This window comes from Bombina bombina, chromosome 3 (assembly GCF_027579735.1).
Source record: "Bombina bombina isolate aBomBom1 chromosome 3, aBomBom1.pri, whole genome shotgun sequence".
NCBI lineage: Eukaryota > Metazoa > Chordata > Amphibia > Anura > Bombinatoridae > Bombina > Bombina bombina.
Window position 1 is genome coordinate 694797354 of NC_069501.1, and position 26786 is coordinate 694824139.

At 37.4% G+C, this 26786-nt stretch overlaps 1 protein-coding gene across 1 annotated transcript in view; it reads right to left on the reverse strand.

The window, feature by feature from the left end:
- The window catches only part of LOC128652486 (uncharacterized), an 868114-nt gene that overhangs the window by 186916 nt on the left and 654412 nt on the right, over positions 1-26786 (reverse strand). The window contains exons 86-87 of the mRNA XM_053705422.1: positions 7968-8156; positions 4731-4849 (exon numbers count right to left, since the gene is read on the reverse strand). Coding sequence (XP_053561397.1) covers positions 4731-4849; positions 7968-8156 — 308 coding nt within the window. The remainder of the gene's footprint in view (positions 1-4730; positions 4850-7967; positions 8157-26786) is intronic.

Consider the following 26786-nt stretch of genomic DNA (forward strand, 5'->3'; position numbering starts at 1 on the left):
TGCTGGCCCGACGGACTACAGACGAATGAAGGCTCCTTTAAGGGACGTCATTCAAGATGGCGTCCCTCGAATTCCGATTGGCTGATAGGATTCTATCAGCCAATCGGAATTAAGGTAGGAAAATTCTGATTGGCTGATGGAATCAGCCAATCAGAATCAAGTTCAATCCGATTGGCTGATCCGATCAGCCAATCAGATTGAGCTCGCATTCTATTGGCTGTTCCGATCAAAATTACCTGTAAAATAAATATAAATCCTAAAATAGCTATAATATAATTATAATTTATATTGTAGCTATATTAGGATTTATTTTACAGGTAAGTATTTAGCTTTAAATAGGAATAATTTATTTAATAAGAGCTAATTAATTTCGTTAGATTTAAATTATATTTAAGTTAGGGGGGTGTTAGTGTTAGGGTTAGACTTAGCTTTAGGGGTTAATACATTTATTAGAATAGCGGTGAGCTCCAGTCGGCAGATTAGGGGTTAATGTTTGAAGTTAGGTGTCGGCGATGTTAGGGAGGGCAGATTAGGGGTTAATAAATATAATATAGGGGTCGGCGGTGTTAGGGGGAGCAGATTAGGGGTACATAAGTATAACGTAGGTGGCGATCGGCAGATTAGGGGATAAAAAAATTTAATTGAGTGGCGGCGATGTGGGGGGACCTCGGTTTAGGGGTACATAGGTAGTTTATGGGTGTTAGTGTACTTTAGAGCACAGTAGTTAAGAGCTTTATAAACCGACGTTAGCCCAGAAAGCTCTTAACTACTGACTTTTTTCTGCGGCTGGAGTTTTGTCGTTAGATTTCTAATGCTCACTTCAGACACGACTCTAAATACCGGAGTTAGAAAGATCCAATTGAAAAGATAGGATACGCAATTGACGTAAGGGGATCTGCGGTATGGAAAAGTCGCAGCTGAAAAGTGAGCGTTAGACCCTTTCCTGACTGACTCCAAATACCGGCGGTAGCCTAAAACCAGCGTTAGGAGCCTCTAACGCTGGTTTTCACGGCTACCGCCAAACTCCAAATCTAGGCCTAGGTGTTTACTGTCCCTTTAAGCAACTAGGATGAACTCCAGGGTACCTATATTGTAAAATCAGTACTATAAAGTAGTTATAGAATGAAACAATCAGTGGTGACTCATTGCAATAGCACCCCTACATATCAAATGTATCAGGTACCTTACATTTACATTGAATTGTTTTTTTAACATGGTTATTGTTCAATGTGGAGAACATAACTAGGTAAAGGAAGGAGAAGTAGTATTAAAAAAGGAAGAAATAGTTAGCAGATGATGAGAATGTCCCCTGTACACTTTGCACCACTAATATTCAGCCTTATAATCAGTTTCTTCCCCCCTCAAACTGCATGATTTAGAACCTCAATTACAACATATAGAGGTTAGTTAATAGTTCTTTGCTTCTGTCATGCCTAACTCACTTGTGCTGTCTCTCCTCACCATGGGGCCGATTTATCAAGGGCCGAATGGCCCCTGATGCCCCTCTTTCCACGTGAGCCTTAAGGCTCGCAGGAAACAGCAGTTATGAAGCAGCGTTCTTAAGACTGCTGCTCCTTAACTGGTCCGCTGCCTCTGAGGCTGCGGACATCAATCCGCACGATCATGTACGATCAGGTTGATTGACACCCCTTGCTAGCGAACGATTGGCCGCAAATCTGCAGGGGTCGGCATTGCACAAGTAGTTCACTAGAACTGCTTGTGCAATGTTAAATGCCGACAGCATATGCTGTTGGCTTTCAGCGATGTTTGGCAGACATGATACAGCTTATCATGTCCGCAAACTTTGATATATCTGCCTCCATGAATCAAACTTTTTTTTAATCAACATTATATGTAGTGTGTGAGATTTTTATTTTATTTGATCTTCTATTTCAATAACAAATGTATTAATTATTACAGCAGAGGGAGGCGGAGTTTGCAGCACTAATGAATGGTCGCATACTTTTGGAGCTCCGGCTCGACTGGCTTTCAAAATTAAATAAAAACACCAGTTGGAGGTGACTTAAATCTTTAAAATCAATGGGGTACTTGTTTAACACCTAATTAGCACCTGGTGAGGGATGATCTTAGCCGCTGATGTGACAATTTTAAACTGAGAACTGAGGCCTGTTTTTCATCTACACAGACGGCAACCATACTACTACCCACGTGGACTGACAGCTATCCATATTAACTAAATCTATACTCTCATATATGATCGGAGACATACCTACTACTCAGTAAGCTCTGCCTTTTATACAAACAAATAATTGCTATGGAGAGCGCTCACCAGATATTGACAGGGTTTAGCAGACTCCTGGATTCATACCAGTTTCTGTTCACTGCAGCTTTGAATGGAGCACTTGGACTCGGAGACAACGCTAGATCCTCATCAGTGGTCTGCTTGAGCTCAGATGCTGTTAGTGGTGTTAGCAGTGATGTTCTGGGGCCCCAGCATCTACTGCACACTTTTGGTGCCGCAGATAGAATGGATGGAGGTGCGACATGGTATGGGACTGAGCAGATAGTAGAAGAGTTCCTAGTACTGAGCGACACTGGTGAAAACATATCGGGAGAATATTCCACTCAAATGGATTACCCAGCAAAGCAAGAGGGTTCCGATCTACATGCACTCCAGGAGAAGACAAGAGGTTCTGTCACTAACCACCAGTTGATCGATCACAGTGATCTTCTCTCAGACATCAAAAAAATGATAACATCAAGAGGAAACTCCTTGTGGTAGCAACAACATTACCTACTTAATGTAACCTGGCACAAGATATATGAGTCAGCCGATGACATACTAATATTAAGGTGCAGCATCCTATTCCTTTGTCAGGTTATTCCTATTCAGACTCCTAGTTTACTATGCAATGCAAATTCAGTGTCATTAAATTGGGACCCTGGAGGACGATGACTGTTAGATGTTAATCCATGCTGTGATCCTGATCACTATTGCAGCTAAAAATATATATTTGTATCTAACTCTGTACGATGTTTATATTGTTCAGTTAATATTGTATGTTTAGTATTGTTTTATATAAGCCTGTTCCTAAAGTAACAGTTCAGCTGAAAATTATTTTCTAGTGGTTCTAGGTCTCCCACTACCGATCAAAGTTAGTGTTAAACTCTGAGTCCCAAGACTTTTTACCACATTGTGGGAATTTTTTGTTCATTTACAAGATTGCTTTAGTCCTCTTGTTTCACTCTCAGCTTATGATTATAACGTCACTTGAAAGTTAGAGATTGATGTGCTCATTATATATTTTTAAGCACGTCTATAACAATCTATGACATAATGTTTAGGGACATATAACCATGTGTTGTATTAGACTTCAATACAGTCCAATTAGTCCCACCTGAGCACCTATAGTTAATTTTTTTTTATAAGGGACTTATAAACAAATACATCCTATATTGGTTGGCATTATGGTAATTTAACTCTCTATACTCTACTGAATTCATAACAGTATAAATTCACTATGCTTAGATAAGTTCCCCCCTTTAAGTCTTTGTGCTATACCCAATATATTTTAGAATTACATAACCTATTTTGCCATCACTCCTTAATAAACCTAGAACATACATTGTTTAGATGTATAAAGGCTTGACTAGTCGGCATGGCTATAATGCTACATTATTATTCACTCAGTACTCTTATTACCTCAGCTACCCAGTATGTATCTCTATTTGAGTAAGGGTATTAATTTAGTCAGCCTAGATAATCACAGGTCCAAAGGTGGTTTTCACTTTCATTGTTATTCTTATATCTATTACACTATTATACATCCTAACCTTAGTACCTCTAATTTGTAGATATTATGTGGTTTATATCAGCTCTGTGTCGCAGGTTAATTTTATTTTTCTGATCTCTATAACTAATGGGATACTAATATTTATATGGTCATATTCATTGTTAAACGGTTAAGAAAAAATCCAAATCCAGCACCAATAGTAACCTCCTATTTATAACGGGTATAGGATCTGTGTGGAGCATTTTCCAAACCTGTTATCTATACAATAACCCAATCTAGTCATACCTACTTAATATTAAGTCTTGCGCCTATGTTGCATATGTATCTAATCTATACTCCTACCCCCCACCCACTAATATACCCTGGCACTTTCATTGTGCTCGGAATATTATTGAGTGGTTTCTCTCGTAAATACCACATCTATAATCAATTATATTCAACAACTAGCAGATTGTTAACATATAGCTTATATTTGAGGATATTGAAATATACATGCTATTTTTATCTACTTATATATAGATATAGCTTATCTTTGAAGTTATTGAAATATCTATACTATTTTTATTTATTCTTCTACTAGCAGATTGTTAACATATAGCTTATATTTGCTGTTTACCTTCATCCTGTATCTCTCTCTATAATGTTTATATAAAAGGTTAGGCCCAAAAGAAGCCTTGAATGTTTATTGAGGGATATTTATTTAATAAAAAAATAAAAATTAGAGGTTTCATCTTTAGTGCACTACTGGTACAAAAAAAATTATTTATTTTTTTATTATTATTTTTCTCCATATTTTTGCCAAATTCTTGTTGTTTGGATTTATATATATTATGTACATCAGTATACCAGATGTAATTTGTTTACATTTGTATTCATTTGCTTTGTACAAACTCTTGAACCTCAATAAGAAAAAAATAAAATATATATATATATATATATTACAGCAGAGATAATAAAACAGTACTTGGATATTACCTTGGCAGCATTGCAGATGGCTAATATGGGCTCATGACTGAACACTGTACCCCCATAAGATTGCTTGGAATTTGTAGAAGGCATGATAACTACTACACCAAGTAGGTTTTCTTCAATTTCTACAAAAACATATGTGAACAGTATTTAAAAAAATAGGAATGTGAAATATAATGAGGCATCTATTAGTATTAGAGAAGAATGAATATATTTACAGGAATACATTTGGAAAAACAGAACAGGATACTGGTAACTTATTACAGATGTTTATATTGTTGATATTTTATTTTTTTTAGATTACTGTTATTTCAATATTTTGTGGCTAAATTATATAACTAATTTGTAAACTGTTGGTTTCCAATTAAGAGCAATATTACGAGTGCACGCTAAAAATTATGTGCAAGCGATATCGTCGTAAGTAGAGCTCATATTACAAGTTGAAAGTAAGTGAGATCGCTTGAGTGCAATTTCATTTAACGAGTTTCAGGATAGCGTGACCTCAGAGCTCTGGTAACTGTTTCGCGAAACAAAAATGTGTCACAAAACACCTCAAAAATGCATTTAAAAGTACAGTTACACTCATAATAACACTAGCTAATAAAAATGATTAATAAAAATTATAGCAAAAAAAAATAAAAATGTTATAAGCCCTCAAAGATATGCGGTTTCAGGTGTTAGAAAGAAAGGCTGCAAAGGGCTTTAACATTGACATACATATCTAAATATGTATATATATATATATGTTTATATGTGTGTACATATGTATGTATGTATTTATATGTGCATATATGTATTTACAGACATATATCCACATATAAATACATCAATGCACTTATATATATGCAAAACAGAAAAGAAGCAGTCTGCCAGGAACGAACAGCAGCATCAATAGCTTGTTCTATGGCCCAGTTGCCACCTGGGAGTAGCTTCTTTCCGCCCAATTGTGTTTTTCACAGAGGAAAACTTTCCTGTAGTATATCAGTCTGATCCCGCTGACAAGGTCAGTCCAGCCCCGAAATACCAGGCAATTCTCCTCTGAACAAGGAAAATGACAACCCCAGACTATCGTTTCGGCTTCCTTTGGGCCTCGTCAGGGAGGTGCACCCACATCCCTCTAAGCACATTGGGCAAGGAGTCCACATCTGGTTTCCCCCATCACCCTTGGGGAGACTTATATATATGTCTATATATGTGTACATATGTATTTGAGCCCTTTGCAGTCAAGTAGAGGAAAATGAAAAAAACATATTTATGCACTAATCATATTTAATAATATGTATTTACTATAAATATTTGACATTTCAATGTTCTGCACATAGCAGAGTATGTTCTATGTATTTATAAACATATATCTCTATACTGTATATATGTATATATATATATATATATATAAATATATATATATATTAATACTTCTATATAATCATCTATCCATATACATTATATATATATTATATATATATATATATATATATATATATATATATATATATATATATATATACTCCAAAAGTTGAACACCAAAATAGCGCAAGAGAACTCCTCATTAAAATAAAACTTCCTTTATTTAGACAAAAGTAAAAACATGACAGCCAAAAACGCAGCTGAAATAAAGCACTAAAAATGTATAGACACAATGTCAGTGATCGAGACCACATGCAGACATGTTTCGTGCGGTTGAGCACTTGATCACGTGTAATATTCTTTTTCTTTCAACTTGTAATTCGAGCGCAACCAGCTGTGTGGTTACTTCTAGCAGAGTTAGCGCACATGCAGGAGTGATAAATATATCTCCACTCGTAATCTGGCTCTAAATATGCTATACCCTATTTAATAATCACGTTTGTTCTAGGAATATTACAATGAATTGATTAAAACCAATTATAAAGTGGAGAGGTTAATAATATAGTAAGTGTTCAAATATTGCAATTGGTTTGTTTGAGAACCATTGGTTGTGGGAGGAGATAATTCTTAGAGGAACAACTAGAAATGTTTCGTGATATGTAGAATTTTGAAATCCCAAACAATTTGTTTTCAAGCATCAATAAGAAGATAATTTTAAAGTTTACAAATCTTGGTACTTTATATACAGAACATGTACCACCTACAGCAATCCACCTTTTTTTAATACAATTAAAAAAATGACAATAAGTGAGACTTTAATAGCAATAGGGTCTGATGCCAAAGTTCAAAATATATATATTTATATTTCACTGAAACAAGATTATACCCCTATATACTTTAAAATATCAGAAACAATATAAAGAGTAAGTTTATAATAAACCACTTCTTAATTTCTCAACAAATGTTAATATTCGTAATTCTGATTGCTGCGAAAGTTTGTATTGCTAGGGCATGGAAAAAGACGGAGGCTCCAACTTTGGTTCAGTTAACACAACCCGTAGACTACTTAGCTTCTATGGAACGGGGCTACTATAACGTGACTGAATGTATGAACAAATACTGGACGATTTGGAGCATGTGGCTCCTCAAACCTCCTTAGGTACCTGCATGTACTTAATTGCCACTCAGATCTATGGACTGGTTCCCTTCCCATTCCCGTCAGATGTACCCATACCCCTTACCCTACTCCCCCTCCATTTTTTTTTTTATTTTTTTTTTATTTCTCTTCCTCTTTCTCCCTCTCTTCTTTCTTCCCTTTTCCTCCTTCTCTCTTTTTCTACCTTTCGTTCCTCTACTCTTGCACTATACTTCTGTGATGTGCAGGTTATACAGATTTTGCTGGGAGTAATATATCCTTACTACACATCACACATATAGGCTGCAATATAGGGAATACATATCCTTGCATTACCCAGCTATGCTACTGATATATATTACCCCAAGGGTATTTACATATGGGATGAAACTCCTACCTGTGAGATCTTTCACCTTAAGTACGAAGGAATGTGAGTCGTTTCATTGGATAAAACTGACTATTGTGTGAAAAATTAATACGCTAGATATGTATAAAACTTGATTCTACTCTGTACACTTAAGTGAATTGATTTGTGTTTTGTTATGTTTATTTTTTGTACTTTAAGCTATTTTAATAAAGCTTTTTTGAAAAAAAAACACTTCTTAATTTAAACTATGCAATACTAATGTAAAACATATGTTGTTACATACATATAATACGAAGATACATTTATCATATTTAGATGTATCTGCATATATAATATATAGAGTCCTTAACAGACTTTATAGAATGTTGATCCGCACAGGAAATGTTTTACTTACTTGCTATTTCATAAAGGCTTTGAAACGAGTTGTCTAATCCAAGATTTCTGGATAATCTTCTAACATGGCGAGATAAAACAATAGGAAATTGATTTGGAAGTAGAGCACGCAGCACCAGCAACTGGTGGAAGTCACTGAGTCGTGGGTCACAACAATTAGGAAGATGAGCGACAGCTTCTTTATCGGTCACTTCTCCATTAAAAAGACCATTAGGAAAACAAGAGTTTTTTAAATATTAGTTATATTAAAGAACAGATGTGTTTAGCTATTTTTGTACAAAAGCTGTAGAAACACTATACCCATGAAATTTGAAATCATTGTGTTATTTCTTAATAAGTAGAATGAAATATTAAATTGGTTTCCAGAAATTATACTCATTAGAACACTCTTATGCAGAAAATAATTATGTAGTTTTTTTTTTTCTATTGCATATATTTTTTTTAATTTATGAAAATATCAAATTTGTCAGCTTTAATACCATCATTGTTTATTCTTTATACAATGCATATGTTGAGTTTGTTGTTGATGTATATGTTTATACTTATGGGGGCCAATTTATCATGGCCTGAATGGGGCCAAATACCCCTGTTTCCGCACGAGCCTTCAGGCTCACTGGAAACAGGAGTTAAATAGCAGCGGTCTTAAGACCACTGCTCCTTAACTCATCTGCTGCCTCTGAGGATATCATGTCCGCCAGACATTGATAAATTGGCACCATAGTTTTTATTATTTAGTCTGGATAGCAACACTGTCCATAAACCTTAATTTATTTAGTTTTAAAGTAATTAAAGTTTTGTTTCCATTTCCCATTGGCTTAAAGGGACACTGTACCCAAATTTTTTCTTTCGTGATTCAGATTGAGCATGAAATTTTAAGCAACTTTCTAATTTACTCCTATTATCAAATTTTCTTCATTCTCTTGGTATCTTTATTTGAAATGCAAGAATGTAAGTTTAGATGCCGGCCCATTTTTTGTGAACAACCTGGGTTGTCCTTGCTGATTGGTGGACAAATTCATCCACCAATAAAAAAGTGCTTCCCAGAGTACTGAACCCAAAAAAACGTAGATGCCTTCTTTTTCAAATAAAGATAGCAAGAGAACAAAGATAAATTGATAATAGGAGTAAATTAGAAAGTTGCTTAACATGGCATGCTCTTTCTGAATTACAAAAGAAAATTTTTGGGTTCAGTGTCCCTTTAACATAACATTGCAATGTCTGGTTATCAACACTTAGGACCCTATTCTAAAAACTTAGGACCCGATTCTAAAAAGTTCTCTGGACTGGTGAGATTCTATAAGAATGCTAGCCAGTCCTTCTATTTTCCTGGTGGAATTATATAAAGCCACCTTTTTACCCTGAAAACAGGATGTCTCGCTATGAGGCATTAATTGCATGTTTATATAGGGAGGAGATACATACATTACAAAATTGCAGAATTAAATGTGTAATTTAACCCCTTAATGACAGAGGACGTACCAGGTACTTCATAGAAAAAACTCCCCTTAATGACAATTGACGTACCTTCCAGCTGCTTACAAGGGATTGTTGTGATGCCTCAATATTGAGGCATCACTGCAATCCCCTTATTTTACCCACCGATGCAGAAAGGGCCACTCTGTGGCCCTCTCTGCATCGGCATATGGCGATCATACATTCGTTGGTGGGTGGGAGCAGCTTCTGGGAGGACCGTTATGATATATGCTTATGAATTCTTGTAATCATACTGTATAATGTTCCTGTCGGCGATTGCAGCCGGGGGGGTGGGGGCTGGTGCGCGCGCGTGCGTGCGCATGCAAAATATGCCCGGAACAAAAAGAATAAAAAATAACAGATGCCGATGCAGGGGGATCTTCATTGTTTAATAAGGGATCTTGGAGGGGGAGGGATGTAGCTTATTTAAGGGGGCCAGCTACACTACAGAAAACACATTTTTCATCTAAAAAAGTTTAAAAAAAAACTATTTTTGGGGGCAAATTGGGTACTGGCAGACAGCTGCCAGTACCCAAGATGGCGGCAAATAGGTAGAGTGGGAGGGTTAGAGAGATGTATGGGGGGATCAGGGAGGTTGTGGGGTAAGGGGGGATGCAGACTACAGACTGTATGAAAAAAAAATAAAAAAATAAAAAAAAATTATTTTTATTTCAGTACTGGCAGACTTTCTGCCAGTACTTAAGATGACGGTGACAATTGTTAGTTGGGGGAGGGAAGAGAGCTGTTTGAGGGAGGTCAGGGGGGATCAGGGGGTGGGATGTGTCAGGTGGGAGGCTGATCTCTACACTTAGCTAAAAATTAACCCTACAAGCTACCTAATTAACCCCTTAACTGCTGGGCATATTACAAGTGTGTTGCGCAGCAGCATTTAACGGCCTTATTATTACCAAAAAGCAACGCCAAAGCCATATATGTCTGCTATTTCTGAACAAAGGGGATCCCAGAGAAGCATTTACAACAATTTGTGCCTAACTGCACAAGCTGTTTCTAAATAATTTCAGTGAGAAACCTAAAATTGTGAAAAATGTAACAGTTTTTTTTTTTATTTGATCGTATTTGGCGGTGAAATGGTGGCATGAAATATACCAAAATGGGCCTAGATCAATACTTTGGGATGTCTTCTAAATAAAAATATATACATGTCAAGGGATATTCAGGGATTCCTGAAAGATATCAGTGTTCTAATGTAACTAGTGCTAATTTTGAAAAAAAAGTGGTTTGGAAATAGCAAAGTGCTACTTGTATTTTTTGCCCTATAACTTGCAAAAAAAGCAAATAACATGTAAGCATTGGGTATTTCTAAACTCAGGACAAAATTTAGAAACTAGTTAGAATGGGTGTTTTTTGGTGGGTGTAGATGTGTAACAGATTTTGGGGGTCAAAGTTGGAAAAAGTGTGTTTTTTTCCATTTTTTCCTTATATTTTGTATTTTTTTTTATAGTAAATTATAAGATATGATGAAAATAATGATATCTTTAGAACGTCCATTTAATGGCGAGAAAAACGGTATATAATATGTGTGGGTACAGTAAATGAGTAAGAGGAAAATTACAGCTAAACACAAACAGTGCAGAAATTTAAAAATAGCCATTGTCATTAAGGGTAAGAAAATTGTAAAATGGTCCGGTCATTAAGGGGTTAAAAATCATACAAATCAATAATTTAGCCATTTACACAAAAATACGCAGTAAAAAATTGTATTGTTAAGGTGCAGCAAAAATCGTAACAAAATTGTTCACCAAAAATCATATGTTATAAAAAGCATAAAATTTGTATGTAAATTAAATAGCAAAAAATAGTCTTAAATATGAATAGCATAAATCGTAAGTTAAGTACACTGGATGTGCAAAAAACACAAATAAATTCATAGTTATAATTACAACATACAAAGTGTAATTGTGTTTTTTCCTAAAATGAGCTGAACATGAGCGTTCCATGAGCGTGTAGGAAATTTTCTCTCAAATCCCAGTGTAATTCTATAAAAAAAAATTTGCACTACAGTTCTCATTGATTTTTCTCACCACTTAAAAAGGTGCCAAGTTTTCACAAAAATACTCAAAACACTAATTAGTCTGAAAGGAAAACGTATGCATACAAAACTTGCAGTGTATTTAAGGTGTTAACAGTGCACTGAAAACAGCGTAATTTAGTTTGTATTAGGAGTAATATTCAAGTTTAAAAACACGCCGGTATCCCCCTCTTTACCTCAGCCTCCAATGCAAATTTCTACCTAGCAGAGAGCTATCATTATTTGTATAGGAGACATCTCGCCACTCGCAGGGACAGACACTTTTTTATAGAATTCCATGAGGGCTGCCCCTGCGAGGGTTGGCATGAAAACCCCTGCAAAGACCAGCACATTTTATAGAATTGGGCCCTTAAAAAGAAAGGAAAAAAAAGTTGCAAAAGATTTGAGGAAGTATCAGAGTGCACAGTCAGGCAGTACAACTGTCATCTACACTAATTTAACTGTATCACACACCCAGTAGAATGGTTGCTGAAAATTGTTTGCACCGTGAAAGTAATAGGAAAGCTAATGTTATCTTGCCATGCCACAGTAGCCTAGTAACACTCTCCATTGTTTACTGTTGCATCATTTGTAGGCACTTTCACTGGTTTTGCCTTTTTTTTTGCAGTGCTTTCATGGTTGCATCATTTAAAAAAAAAAAAATTACGCCACGCTCAATTTGCATCACTTTTCACAGATGTTGCATCTATGATTCACCTTTTCCTGTTATCTGCCCTATTAATTGACACAATGAACCCATCTTAATGCCCGCTTGTGAACTTTACATGTGTAGGGCTATTTTTGATTGTGACCTTAGCTTTGGACTCTGATTATCCCATTTGCCTACTGATTCTGACTAATGGCTGATGCTGCCCCAGAGGCCTCTATTTATCAAGCTGTCTACTTACCTGCATTCAACGGCCCCATTCGCCTAAGCTCGCCTAATATCGCCGCCGCGGACCAGGATACGTTCGCCAAATTTATCAAGAAAGCTGTCAAAAAGCCACGCACCAAGTACGGTGCGATGAGCAGCGGACTGTTGTTAACTAACAGTCATCGATCTCGCTGCTCATCGGCTTATTTGCAGCTTTCTTGCTAGCCTGTCACTAAGCACCCACACTATACTATACTGTTTTACCCCTATACCGCCGCACCCGGAGCCCAACGCACCTAAATAAAGTTATTAACCCTTAAACCGCCGCTCCTGGACCCTGCCGCAACTATAATAAATATATTAACCCCTAAACCACCGCTCCCGGACCCCGCCGCCACCTACATTATACATATTAACCCCTATCCTGCCCCCCTTAGTATAATAAAGTAATTAGCCCCTAAACCTAAGTATTACCCTAACACCCCCTACTTTAAATATAATTAAAATAAATCTAAATAAATATTCCTATTATTAACTAAATAATTCTTATTTAAAACTAAATACTTACCTATAAAATAAATAATAATTAAATTGTAGCTCTTTTAGGATTTATTTTTATTTTACAGGCAACTTTGTATTTATTTTAACTAGGTACAATAGTTATTAAATAGTTATTAACTATTTAATAACTACCTAGCTAAAATAAAGACAAAATTACCAGTAAAATAAAACCTAACCTAAGTTACAATTACACCTAACACTACACTATCATTAAATTAATTACATAAATTAACTACAATTAAATAAAACCAATTACAATTAACTCAAATTAACTAAAGTACAAAAAAACCTCACTAAATTACAGCAAATTAAAAAAATTACAAGAATTTTAAATTACTAAATTACAAATAGCACTTAAAAGGGCCTTTTGTAGGGCATTGCCCCAAAGTAATCAGCTCTTTTACCTGTAAAAAAAGAAATACAACCCCCCCAACATTAAAACCCACCACCCACACACCCAACCCTACTCTAAATCTCATCCAAACCCCCCTTAAAAAAACATAGCTCCATCTTGCAGACATCCGACGCGGAGCATCCATCAATCCCGACGACTAAACGATGAATGACGGTTCCATTAAATGACGTCATCCAAGATGGTGTCCCTTGAATTCCGATTGGCTGATAGAATTCTATCAGCTAATCGGAATTAAGGTAGGAAAAATCCTATTGGCTGATGCAATCAGCAAATAGAATTGAAGTTCAATCCGATTGGCTGATCAGAACAGCCAATAGGATTGAGCTTGCATTATATTGGCTGATCAGAACAGCCAATAGAATGCGAGGTCAATCCTATTGGCTGATTGGATCAGCCAATCGGATTGCACTTCAATCCTATTGGCTGATTGCATCAGCCAATAGGATTTTTCCTACCTTAATTCCGATTGGCTGATAGAATTCTATCAGCCAATCGGAATTCAAGGGACGCCATCTTGGATGACGTAATTTAAAGGAACCGTCATTCGTCGTTTAGTCGTCGGGATCGATGGATGCGCCGCGTCGGATGTCTTCAAGATGGAGCCGCTCCTCGTCGGATGGAAGAGGATAGAAGATGCCGCCTGGATGAAGCCTTCTGCTGGTCTGGATGTCCTCTTCTGCCCGGATAGGATGAAGACTTCTGCCGGTCTGGAGGTCCACTTGTGCCCGGCTGGGTGAAGACGTCTCAAGGTAGGGTGATCTTCAGGGGGTTAGTGTTAGGTTTTTTAAAGGGGTTTGGGTGGGTTTTAGAGTAGGGTTGGGTGTGTGGGTGGTGGGTTTTAATGTTGGGGGGGTTGTATTTCTTTTTTTACAGGTAAAAGAGCTGATTACTTTGGGGCAATACCCAGCAAAAGGCCCTTTAAAGGGCTATTTGTAATTTAGTATAGGGTAGGGAATTTTATTATTTTGGGGGTATTTTTTATTTTATTAGGGGGCTTAGATTAGGTGTAATTAGTTTAAAATTCTTGTAATTTTTTTTCTGTAATTTAGTGGGGGGGTTTGTACTTTAGTTAATTTTAGTTAATTTTATTTAATTGTAGGTAATTGTATTTAATTTATTTAATTGTAGTATAGTGTTTGGTGTAATTGTAACTTAGGTTAGGATTTATTTTACAGGCAAATTTGAATTTATTTTAACTAGGTAGCTATTAAATAGTTAATAACTATTTAATAACTATTGTACCTAGTTAAAATAAATACAAAGTTGCCTGTAAAATAAAAATAAACCCTAAAATAGCTACAATGTAATTATAAGTTATATTGTAGCTATCTTAGGGTTTATTTTACAGGTAAGTATTTAGTTTTAAATAGGAATAAATTAGTTAATAATAGTAATTTTATTTAGATTAATTTAAATAATATTTAAGTTAGGGGGTGTTAGGGTTAGACTTTAGGCTTAGGGGTTAATAACTTTATTATAGTGGCGGCGGTGTATGGGGGGTAGGATAGGGGTTAATAACTTTAATGTAGGGGGCGGCGGTGTAGGGGGGGCAGGATAGGGGGTTATTAACTTTAATGTAGGGGCGGCAGTGTATGAGGGGGCAGGATAGGGGTTAATAACTTTAATGTAGGGGGTGGCAGGGTCTGGGAGCGGCGGTTTAGGGGTTAAACATTTTATTTAGTTGCGGCGGGGTCCGGGAGCATCGGTTTAGGGGTTAATACGTATAATGTAGGTGGCGGCTGTGTAGGGGGGGCAGATTAGGGGTGTTTAGACTCGGGGTACATGTTAGGGTGTTAGGTGCAGACACTTCCCATAGGAATCAATGGGATATCAGGCAGCAGCGAACATAAGCTTTCGCTGCTGTTAGACGGCGGCGGATTGAAAACCAGGTACGCTGGGCCGGAATAGTGGCAAGCGTACCTGGTTCTTCTTTGATAACTACCAAAAGTAGTCAGATTGTGCCGAACTTACGTTCGGAACATCTGGAATGACGTAAGCATCGATCTGTGTCGGACTGAGTCCGGCGGATTGTATGTTACGTCACTAAATTCTACTTTTGCCGGTCTGTAGGGCTTGATAACTATAGCGAATCAGCCTCGCCTTGCGGTTGACGGCTTGATAAATAGAGGCCAGAGTGTTGACCTTTACTTTGAACTTTGACCTTTCTATTGCCTCATTTTTGCCTGATGCTTCCCGTGAGTTGTGACCTTCTGCCTGAACTTTGACCTTGCTCTTATGTTCTGCTTTGGACTTTGACTCCATTGCATTCTAATCCTAGCACCAAAGATTAGTCTGTTCACTTACTAACTTTGCCTGCAGCTCAAACCTTTATCAGAATAATATTCTGTGGGTCATGCCCTAGATTGTATGCTGTGTGCCAAGTTTGTGTAAAAGCTATCACTACCCAGCCCCAGGGTCCTGGCCAGGACTGACATTGGCATCATTACACATCTCTTAAATGGGTAGTAGACAACTGCCTAATATTTGTAAGCCTTTACTTCCCTCCCTTTAAAATCACCTTTTACATCTTGATTCAATACATAATTAAAAACACAAAATATGGATCAAATTAGAGAAATAGGCTGTCTAAAAGTGTTTGATGGTGTAAAATGTCAACTTGACAACTAATGATAAACTTAAGTTAATAATTTGCTTATTGTTAGGATTTTGTACAGTACTATTATAACAAAAGCATTCTGTATCTCTCAACAATATCTTCACTACATCCAATTTGCATAATGTTTAGAAAGTACCTCACAATCCCTATTTTTTTTTTTAAATAACTTAAAAGGGACAATAAATAAAAATTAAAAAAGGATAATGCAAATGAAAATTGACGCTTAAAGATGTTAAAAATACTTAAAATTAAAGAAAAAAATATATATTTAAAATGCAATCTTGTAAAAACAATAAAGGGGAAAATAGACCTAAATGTCCGTTTTATTCTAAAAAACGTGTTATCTAGCATTTTGTTAACAGTCCAGCAGGGGGCATGTTTTTTGCATAGGGTAATTAAACTGAGGCACAGGAAGGGAAACTGTAAAATGGAGAATGAAATCACAAGACAAGACAAGTGTATTTCCCTATGTAAAATAATATTTGTCCCTATTTTGTCTAGTTCTCTTATGGCCATTAATGTGCATTGGCATGGTAAATAGCAATCAGTAAGGGTTCTAAGGTAAGTCTCTTAGTAAAGGATTTAATAATACAGTATCTTTACCTGAGCAGATATGTCTCTGTAATAATACTGAACAACTGATAAACTGCTATACTCAAGTAAGTAGACTCTCAGACCCTTGTCTGTTAAAAGATCATTAAATACACTAGAATTGCATAGTCAACAAGTGCACAATAAAAAGACAATGCAAAAGCACTTAGTCTACATTTTAAATGTGAAGTAGCTTTTTTTGGACAAATATTATATTTTACTACAATTTGCCGGGCCTCCTGTATCATGTCACATCCATCAGCCAATTACAGACTCATATACATAAACACTACAAACTCTTGCACATGCTTAGTAGTAGCTGGTGCCCTAAAAGGGTGCTTATAAAAAAAGACTATGTACAATTTCATGGTATAGGTATATTAGAAAGTTTCTTAAAACTGTACGATCTATCTAAATCATGAAAGTTTAATTTTGACTTTAGTGTCCCTTTCTGTGTTTGTGGTTGTGGACTACTATACGTTGAGGTACGAAAGTTGACCACAAATGTATTGCTAGAAGGAGGAACACAATATATCTTGACTATTCCAGCTTTAGTGTATAAAATCCCTATTATTTTTCTTTCTATCTCCTTTTGCATGGAAAACGCACCATATTACAAATTCAGCAAAGCCAGCACCTTTGAGGTTTGATTGTTAATTAATAGGGGTTCCTAGCACCTCCCACCAAGTACTAACATTAGTTAGGATTCCCCGAGTCTGGGTTAGGTAACCAATAACTTAAAAAAGGAACTGAACAAAAAGTATAGATGGGGGTTGGACAAGATATTACAATGGGTCAATGGCAGCATAAGATCTTAATTCAATCAATCCACAGTAAATGTATCCCGTACCTTGAAGCACTGTTGTTAAACAAGTGCTAAATATAGTGAAACACTGAGAAGACCATTGTTTGAGCTGCCTTAAAACAGTGAATCTATTTTGATGCTCTCCACAGTGAGGAAGAAAAACAATTTAAAGAAAATAATACAGTCAGAGAGGCAACAAAACGAATGAAGTGGAAGAAACATGTTAACAACTGCTGTAATGGAGAATTGTTAGCATTAACAGGATCTAGAGATTGTCTCTGTGGCACACCATATGGTAAATTAACTTCTGCTTCAAAATAAGATTTTTTTATTCCTTTTTTAGAGAAGTAATTGGTCCCTTAACAGTGTGTGACATTAGGGAAATGCTTTGTATCGGAAACAGAATTTCAAATCTCTCCTGTTGTGCCAAGTGAATAATTTCTCTAAATATTTCAGCTCTCTCCCTCTCTTGGGTCATACACCAAACTTAATTTAAGTTATGAATTACTAGAAACCATGATGGGAATAATACATAGTTTCCTTCTTTCTGCCAGCAAAATTCTCTCTCATGCAAAAGCCAAAGCATTTGTATAATAGAGGTTATGAAACTATATAAAAATAATATATATGTTTGTATTACATTTCAGTGTAGATAACTTATTTATATTGAGATCCATTGAACTGAAATAAGAAAACAATATAATAACTCATGGATGTGTGAAGTGTAACATTTGAAGGGTTAATAAAGTTGGAGAGTGACCCAATGTACATTTACGCTTGGAGGAGTAGAAAGACCTTCAAACAATTTTGACCTAGTCACTGCATCACTTCTATCCTGTAGGTTGCCACTTAAACATCTCTGGGGACACATGATAAAGGAATCTATTAGGGCTGTAAAGTGAACTGGAGGAGATACTGTTATTCAGTCTCCTAAAGCATAACCTGTACTTTTTCTATTGTTATTGCACATGATGTGCAGAGGCAATGCATAAGTTCAGAAGCAATAACACTGTTCTCTGAAGAAGCCTCACTGATGTGTGTGCTAGTGATGGTGTGTTTAATTAAAAGTTAAATAAATACATATACAAGACCCATGATCTTGCCAGGATTCTCTATAGCACATTCTCCACTCTTTTTCCAATATTGTAAAAGACAAGCTGATAGAACACCAAGCCGAAAGTAAAGACAGGCTTTATTGCTCCAGCAAGGAAGTAAACAAAGTGATTTATCGGGCCTGCTTTCATTTCTCAGTCTTGCAAAATGGTCACACCAGTATCAAAACATCATGGTACAGCAAAAATGGTTAGCTTTTTTTACTAACTCTTGGTTGGTCATTTGACCTCTTTTCTGCTACTATTAGTGAGTCCACAAAAAAATTCCCATGTGAGCGAGGGCTAAAATAAAAATATGCCAGGTACATAAAAAAAAATTACGCTTAGCTGATAAATTTCTTTCTGTCCAGATATGGTGAGTCCACGGCTTGAGTGATTGCTGTTGGGAATATCACTCCTGGCCAGCAGGAGGAGGCAAAGAGCACCACAGTTAAACTGCTAAGTATCACTCCCTTACCCAAAACCCCAGTCATTCGACCAAAGGGAAATAGAGAAAAAGGAGTAACACAAGGTGTAGAGGTGCCTGAGGTTATAGTCAAAAGAACAACTGTCTTAAAATAAAGGGTGGGGTCGTGGACTCACCATATCCGGAAATAAATAAATTTATCAGGTAAGCATACATTTTCTTTTTCTTTCCTAAGATATGAGTCCACGGCTTGAGTAATTACTGTTGGGAACCAATACCCAAGCTAGAGGAAACAGATAAATAGGGAGGGACAAGACAGGCAGTCCTAAGGCACCACCGCTTAAAGAACCTTTCTCCCAAAAGAAGCCTCAGGCGAGGCAAAAATATCACATTTGGAAAAAGTATGTAGAGAAGACCAAGTTGCAGCCTTGCAAATTTGTTCCACAGAAGCTTAATTTTTGAAAGCCCAAGAAGAGGAAACAGCTCTTGTGGAATGAGCCGTAATTCTCTCAGGAGGCTGCTGTCCAGCAGTCTCATAAGCCAAACGAATTATACTTCATAATCAAAAAGAAAGAGTAGTAGCAGTATCTTTCTGACCTTAACGTTTCCCAGAGAAATAGACAAAGAGGGCAGAGGGCTGGCGAAAATCCTTAGTCGTCTGTAAGTAGAATTTAAGAGCATGTACAACATCCAAATTGTGTAACAAACGTTCTTTGGAAGAAGAAGGATTAGGACACAGAGAGGGAACAACAATTTCCTGATTGATATTTCTATTGGAAACAACCTTAGGAAGGAAACCTAACAGTACGAAGAACCGCCTTATCGGCATTAAAAATAACATAAGGGGAATCACACTGCAGAGCTGAGAGTTCTGAGACTCTTTAAGAAGAAGAGGAAGCAACAAGGAACAAAACCTTCCAAGATAACAACTTAATGTCTATGGAATGCCATGGCTCAATCGGAGCCAGCTGTAAAACGTTAACAAGGTTAAGGCTCCAAGGAGGAACAACAGACTTAAAGACAGCCCTGATTTTGACCAAGGCCTGACAAAAAGATTGCACATCTGGCACATCTGCCAAACGTTTATGTAGTAAAACTGATAAAGCAGAAATCTAACCCTTCAGGGTACTGACTGACAATCCATTTTCCAGGCCTTCCTGAAGAAAAGATAAAATTCTAGGAATTCTAATTCTACTCCAAGAGTAGCCTTTGGATTCAAACCAATAAAGATATTTACGCCATATCTTATGGTAAATATTTCTAGTAACAGACTTGTGAGCCTGAATCATGGTCTCAATGACCGACTCAGAAAAAACATGCTTAGACAGAATTAAGCGTTCAATCTCCAAGCAGTCAGCTTCAGAGAAATGAGATTTGGATGAAGGAAGGAACCCTGAATCAGGAGGTCCTTCCTCAGAGGAGGTCTCCAAGGTGGGAGAGATGACATCTCCACTAGGTCTGCAAACCAGATCCTGCGAGGCCACGCAGGGGCTATTAGAGTCACCAAGGCCCTCTCCTATTTGATGCGAGCAATGACTTGTGGAAGGAGAGCAAATGGAGGAAACAGGTTTGCCAACCTGAAATCCCAAGGAACCGCCATAGCATCTATCAGAACAGCCTGCAGATCTCTTGACCTTGAACCGTACCTTGGAAGCTTGGTGTTCTGATGGGACACCATCAGATCTAACACCAGCAACCCTCATTTGAGGACTAAGCAGGAAACCACCTCCGAATGGGGTTCCCACTCCCTGGGATGATAAGTCTGTCTGCTCAGAAAATCTGCTTCCCAGTTGTCTACTCCTGGAATGTGGATGGCAGATAGACAGCAATTGTGGGTCTCTGCCCACTGAAGAATCAGAGTTACCTCCTTCATGGTTAAGGAACTCTGAGTTCCTCCCTTGTGATTGATATAAGCCACATAGGTTATGTTTTCTGACTGGAACCTGATAAACTGGGCTGAGGACAACTGAGGCCAAGCCAATAGAGCATTGTAAATCGCCCTCAACTCCAAGATGTTAATGGGAAGAGCAGACCCTGAGTTTTCAACGAGTTCCAAACTGCTCCCCAGCCCAGCAGGCTGGTGTCTGTGGTTACGATCACCCAGGAAGGTCTCTGAAAGCATGTGCCCTGAGACAGGTGTTCCTGAGAAATCCACCATGGGAGAGAGTCCCTTGACGACTGATCTAACTCTATTCTCTGAGATAGATCCCATGGTCACCATTCCATTGTCTGAGCATACACAACTGGAGAGCTCTCAAATGGAATCAAGCAAAAGGAATGATGTCCATGGAAGCCACCATCAGACTGATTACCTCCATACATTGAGCCACTAAAGGATAAGCAGTAGTCTGAAGATAGTGGCAAGAGGAAATGATTTTGTTTTTCCTGACCTTTGTCAGAAAAATCTTCATCAATAGAGAATCTATTATGGTACTTGAAGAATAGGCAGCACTCTCGGTATTGTGAAAAAAATGGATGTTTAATCTGACAAGTATAAATCAATACAAAAACACACACAGGTATCTCTTTATCAGCTTCACCGCTACAACGCTGTGAGTTTGCAGCCCCGGCACCTTCAGCCCGGTGTTTGGAGGATTATCCCAGTTGGTTAGCCTTTAGCTACGCCTCCTTCCCTTCATGAATCTATTATGGTCCCTAAGAACACTACTCTTGTAGCAAGGGAAAGGAAACTTTTTTCCAGATTCACATTCCATCCGTGGGAACGAAAAAAGACAACAATATCTCTGTGGGAGATCTTGCTTTTTGAAAAGATGGCGCCTGTACCAATATGTCGTCCAGGTAGGGTGCCACAGCAATTCCACGAGAACGGATCACTGCCAAAAGGGCCCCCAGAACCTTTGAAAAAATTCTGGGAGCCGTGGCTAGACCAAATGGAAGGGCCACAAACTGGAAATATTCTTCCAGATAGGCAAATCTCAGGAAACTGTGATGTCCCTGTGAATAGGAACATGAAGATACGTATCCTGTAGGTCTATGGTTGTCATGAACTGACCCTCTTGTACTAAAGAAACAATGGAGTGTATAGTCTCCATCTTGAAAGATAGAATTTTTAGAAACTTGTTTAGACACTTCAAGTCTAGAATGGGACAGAAAGTTCCCTCTTTTTAAGGAACCACAAATATGTTGGAGTAGAACCCAAGACCCTGTTCCTGCATTGGAACTGTAACTATCACTCCCAGGGAGGAAAGATGTTGTATACATTTCAAGAACGCCTCTCTCTTTATTTGGTCTGCAGAAAATCTTGAGAGATGGAATCTGCCTCTGGGAGGAAAAGTCTTGAATTCCAATTTGTAACCCTGGGATATTATGTCCACAGTCCAGGGATCTGGGACATCTTGTATCCAGGCTTGAGAGAACTGAGAAAGTATGGCCCCCACCTGATCCGATCCCGGATCAGGGGTAAACCCTTCATGTTGATTTAGAATCAGCTGCAGGTTTCTTTGATTTTTCCCCTTGTTCAAAAAACTGATTGGCTTTCCAAGAAGACTTGGATTGTTCCTGCTTGGAAGAAGGGGAAGGCTTTCCTCTGTAGTTACGAAAGGAACAAAAATTACTCTGACGTCCTTTAGGCCTATTCTTCTTATCTTGAGGTAGAAAATACCTTTTTCCACCCGTAATATCAGAGATAATTTCTGCCAAACCGGGTCCAAACAAGGTGATGCCCTTGTAAGGAATCACCACAAGCTTGACTTTAGAGTAAATGTCCGCAGACCAGGATTTCAACCATAACGCCCTGCGGGCTAGGACAGCGAAACTAAAAGTTTTAGCTCCTAGTCTAACAACCTGTAAAATGGCATCTGCAATAAAGGAATTGGCCAATTTAAGAGCTTTAATCCTATTTTGAATTTTATCCAAGAAAGTCTCTATTTGAAGAGAATCAGACAAGGCATCAAACCAATAAGATGACGCACTAGTCACGGTGGCAATACACACCACAGGTTGCCATTGGAGACCTTGATGAACATAAATCTTTTTCAAATAAGCCTTCAGCTTCTTGTCCATCGGATCCTTAAAAGTCCAGCTATCCTCAATAAGAATAGTGGTTCTCTTAGCCAGAGGGGAAATGGCCCCTTCAACTTTGGGTACAGTATACCAAGGGTCTTGACAGGAAACATTTTCTTAAAAATGGGAGAGGGGGAAAAAGACACCCCTGGTTTCTCCCATTCCTGTTAGATAATCTCCCTAGCATGGTCCGGCACAGGAAAAACCTCCAAACTATTAAGTTTACTACATTTCTTAGGAGTGACAACAACAGGGGTATCGGAGTCATCTAAAGTAGCTAAAACCTCCTTTAACAATACACAAAGGTGTTCAAGCTTAAATATAAAGGATACCACCTCAGTCTCAGAAGACGGAATTTTACTGTCCAAATCTGAGATTTCACCCTCAGAAAGTCCCAATGTATCTTCCTCATCAGACTTATGAGAAAGGGCAACTTGGGAAGCAGAACTGAGGACAGACACCTGACTTTCTGAATTTATAGATTTCCTCTTGCGTTTTCCCTGTAATCTACGAATGGCAGCTAATGTCACAGATACCGATGAAGATACCTGGGCAGAAATTTCTGCTTTTAAATAAACTCCACTAGGAGTTATAGAGGAACCACAGCAGGGGTCAAGTCGGGCAGGAATGCATGGAGTTCCAGCACTATTTTTGCAGGAAGAACTAAGTTCCCTCTGGACAGAGAACAGAAATGCTTCAGTAAACACTACTGCTGCTGATGGGAGGAGCTAGAGGAAGTCTGGTTAGAGGGATAGTGAGATCCTCTAGTAATGGGCAGTAACATTTCCTACAATGCACTAAATGCAAGCCTGTCAGCGGTCCTGCTGTGTGATCCCTTGCACTGTGTGGAACACATTGTGGTTACATTTATGTGTGGCTTGCTCTGGGGTTATTTAGCTCCCTTCAGCAGAAATAGGACTATTGCACCTTAAATGGTGAGACTCTGTGACATAACCCAAGTGTATAGATAGACATATAAATACAGTGTGTGTATGTCTATATATATATATATATATATATATATATATAATACCCAGAAAAAATGCACTCTCAGGTCTTTCACAAACAAGTTACTTTTATTCCTGTAACGTTTTCGGAGGTCTTGCCTCCTTCATCAGCATAGTTAAAATACAATCAAATCAATATTTAAATAGTGACATACTCACTCAAAACCACTTCAAACAATTACACTCACTGGCGCCAAAACATCGGTGTTGGACCGCATACTGCGTTCCAATAGCACTATGTGCCGGAAGTTGTGCGCCACTGTACTTCCGGTTGTCAAATCCTAGCCCATAATCACTCGGCTTCAAAGAAAATTAACAAACTAACTATAAAAAAATAATGTGATGTGTTATATGTTCTAAGTACAATTAAATTTAAAGGTACTGTGCAAAACAAGTGTATATGTGCAGTGAATAATTAACATAACGGCCGCTCATTGTCATGGCAACGCAAAAACAATGTACCCCTGTCTTAATGCAGGGACAAAATACTAAATCTACCGATCTTCAAAAATGTATCACAGAGTATATCTATATCGGTATTGTGACCCGCTAAATCACATATACATCTATTATCTATAAATGCAAATAGAGGATAAGTTAATCTTGGGATCTGCTTCTTAGGGAAGCAAGATAATACGCTGCAATGTATAAGCCTCACTTTGTTACATTGTGTAGCAGACACAAGGCTACCCTACATCTTATTTTCTTATTTTCAATATTAAGTGTTGGAATTGAATTGTTTAACTGTGATGTACTGCCCTTAATGTGTGTATAACATTTATGTTCAAACCAAATGTTAGTGATTTCCCTGTTAACTCGGACTGATTAAATGCATGCCCCTCACTCAGTTGGGCTATAAAAAGGAAACACTCTCAACATGATACCCCCCTTTTTTTTTGTGTTCTTGGGGGAGAAAAAAGTGCATCATTATTATCCCTTTTTTCTAAGGGGGCTATACATTATAAGCATACTCTACTTCCATACTGAAGCTAACAACGCTCCCATTCTATCGCCACTCTGGATACCAATCACACAAAGTGTATGTGAACATACTACTAAGAAGATCCAAAAGAACATATAAAAACAATTGTTATAAAGGTCCTTCTACTCACTGCTATAGTCCCCCTAAGGGAGTGATTCAGCTCTAAAAGTCCAAAGTTCGCATATATAGATATTGAAAATAAGAAAATAAGATGTAGGGTAGCCTTGTGTCTGCTACACAGTGTAACAAAGTGAAGCTTATACATTGCAGCGTATTATCTTGCTTCCCTAAGAAGCAGATCCCAAGATTAACTTATCCTCTATTCGCATTTATAGATAATAGATGTATATGTGATTTAGCGGGTCACAATATCGATATAGATATACTCTGTGATACATTTTTGAAGATCGGTAGATTTAGTATTTTGTCCCTGCATTAAGACAGGGGTACATTGTTTTTGCGTTGCCATGACAATGAGCGGCCGTTATGTTAATTATTCACTGCACATATACACTTGTTTTGCACAGTACCTTTAAATTTAATTGTACTTAGAACATATAACACATCACATTATTTTTTTATAGTTAGTTTGTTAATTTTCTTTGAAGCCGAGTGATTATGGGCTAGGATTTGACAACCGGAAGTACAGTGGCGCACAAATTCCGGCACATAGTGCTATTGGAACGCAGTATGCGGTCCAACACCAATGTTTTGGCGCCAGTGAGTGTAATTGTTTGAAGTGGTTTTGAGTGAGTATGTCACTATTTAAATATTGATTTGATTGTATTTTAACTATGCTGATGAAGGAGGCAAGACCTCCGAAAACGTTACAGGAATAAAAGTAACTTGTTTGTGAAAGACCTGAGAGTGCATTTTTTCTGGGTATTATTCTTTACAAAGTTGCACCCAGGCAGTTTTCCTCTGTGGGCAAGATCCAGTGTTTTGGATACCTATATATATATATATATATATATATATATATATATATATATATATATATATATATATATATATATATATATATATATATATATATATATAACAATATTAATTTGAGAGGGGGTGGAAGTCTTGGTGAGTTCCCACACTTTTTTTTTGTAGGACTTGACTCCTGAACCGCAGGTCACTGCATGTGACACCATTGAGGCTTGGGACGTAGCAGAAGAAGGCTGAGGTATTATTTTAACAGCATCATCCTGAGAGACATTAGGCTCAAAAATGTTACCTTTATTTTGCAAGGTTTTCTAGACACATGAAGAAAAAAATTGCATAGGAGCTGCAATGTGTGTATCTAAACATAATAAGCATGAATTCAGGAGAGCAGGCTCTTGCTCCATATCCGACATGTTGTGAAACAGTAAATAAACTTGTACAGATAAGATTCAAAGATTTTAATATTTAATTAAAATAAGCCAAGGAAAAAATACACTTTAAATTTTATCCAAAATTAGGATCGATCCCCAACTAAAATTATGTGAGAAAAGTTAAGAAAAAACATTTAATAAAATAAACTTTCTAAAATACCTCTCAGGCAACCATACACCTCAATTACTGAGGTCCCTTACAGCTACCAATTAAGACTGAATCACCCAGAAATGGAGAAAAAAACTTTTCCTCAGAAACATTAGGAAGTAAAGCCGGTCATGTGACTGCAAGCCGAGCTCAAATTACTGCTGCGACACAGAGAGGCACTACTTCCTGGTACACTGAGTACCAGAAATAACCATTTTTTTTTCAAACCTGACAGTTTAAAATGTTGCATCGTTTTATTTTAAAGCAAAGGGGAAAAAAACAAGCTGCTGAAATAGAAAATTCAGCCTTACTTTCAGTTTAAACTTGTATTGTTTTATCAAGTAAATATATGTCAGAAAATAAAGCCTAATAAAAACATTTTACCCTTTCTGTTTAAAAGAGTTTAAATGTTA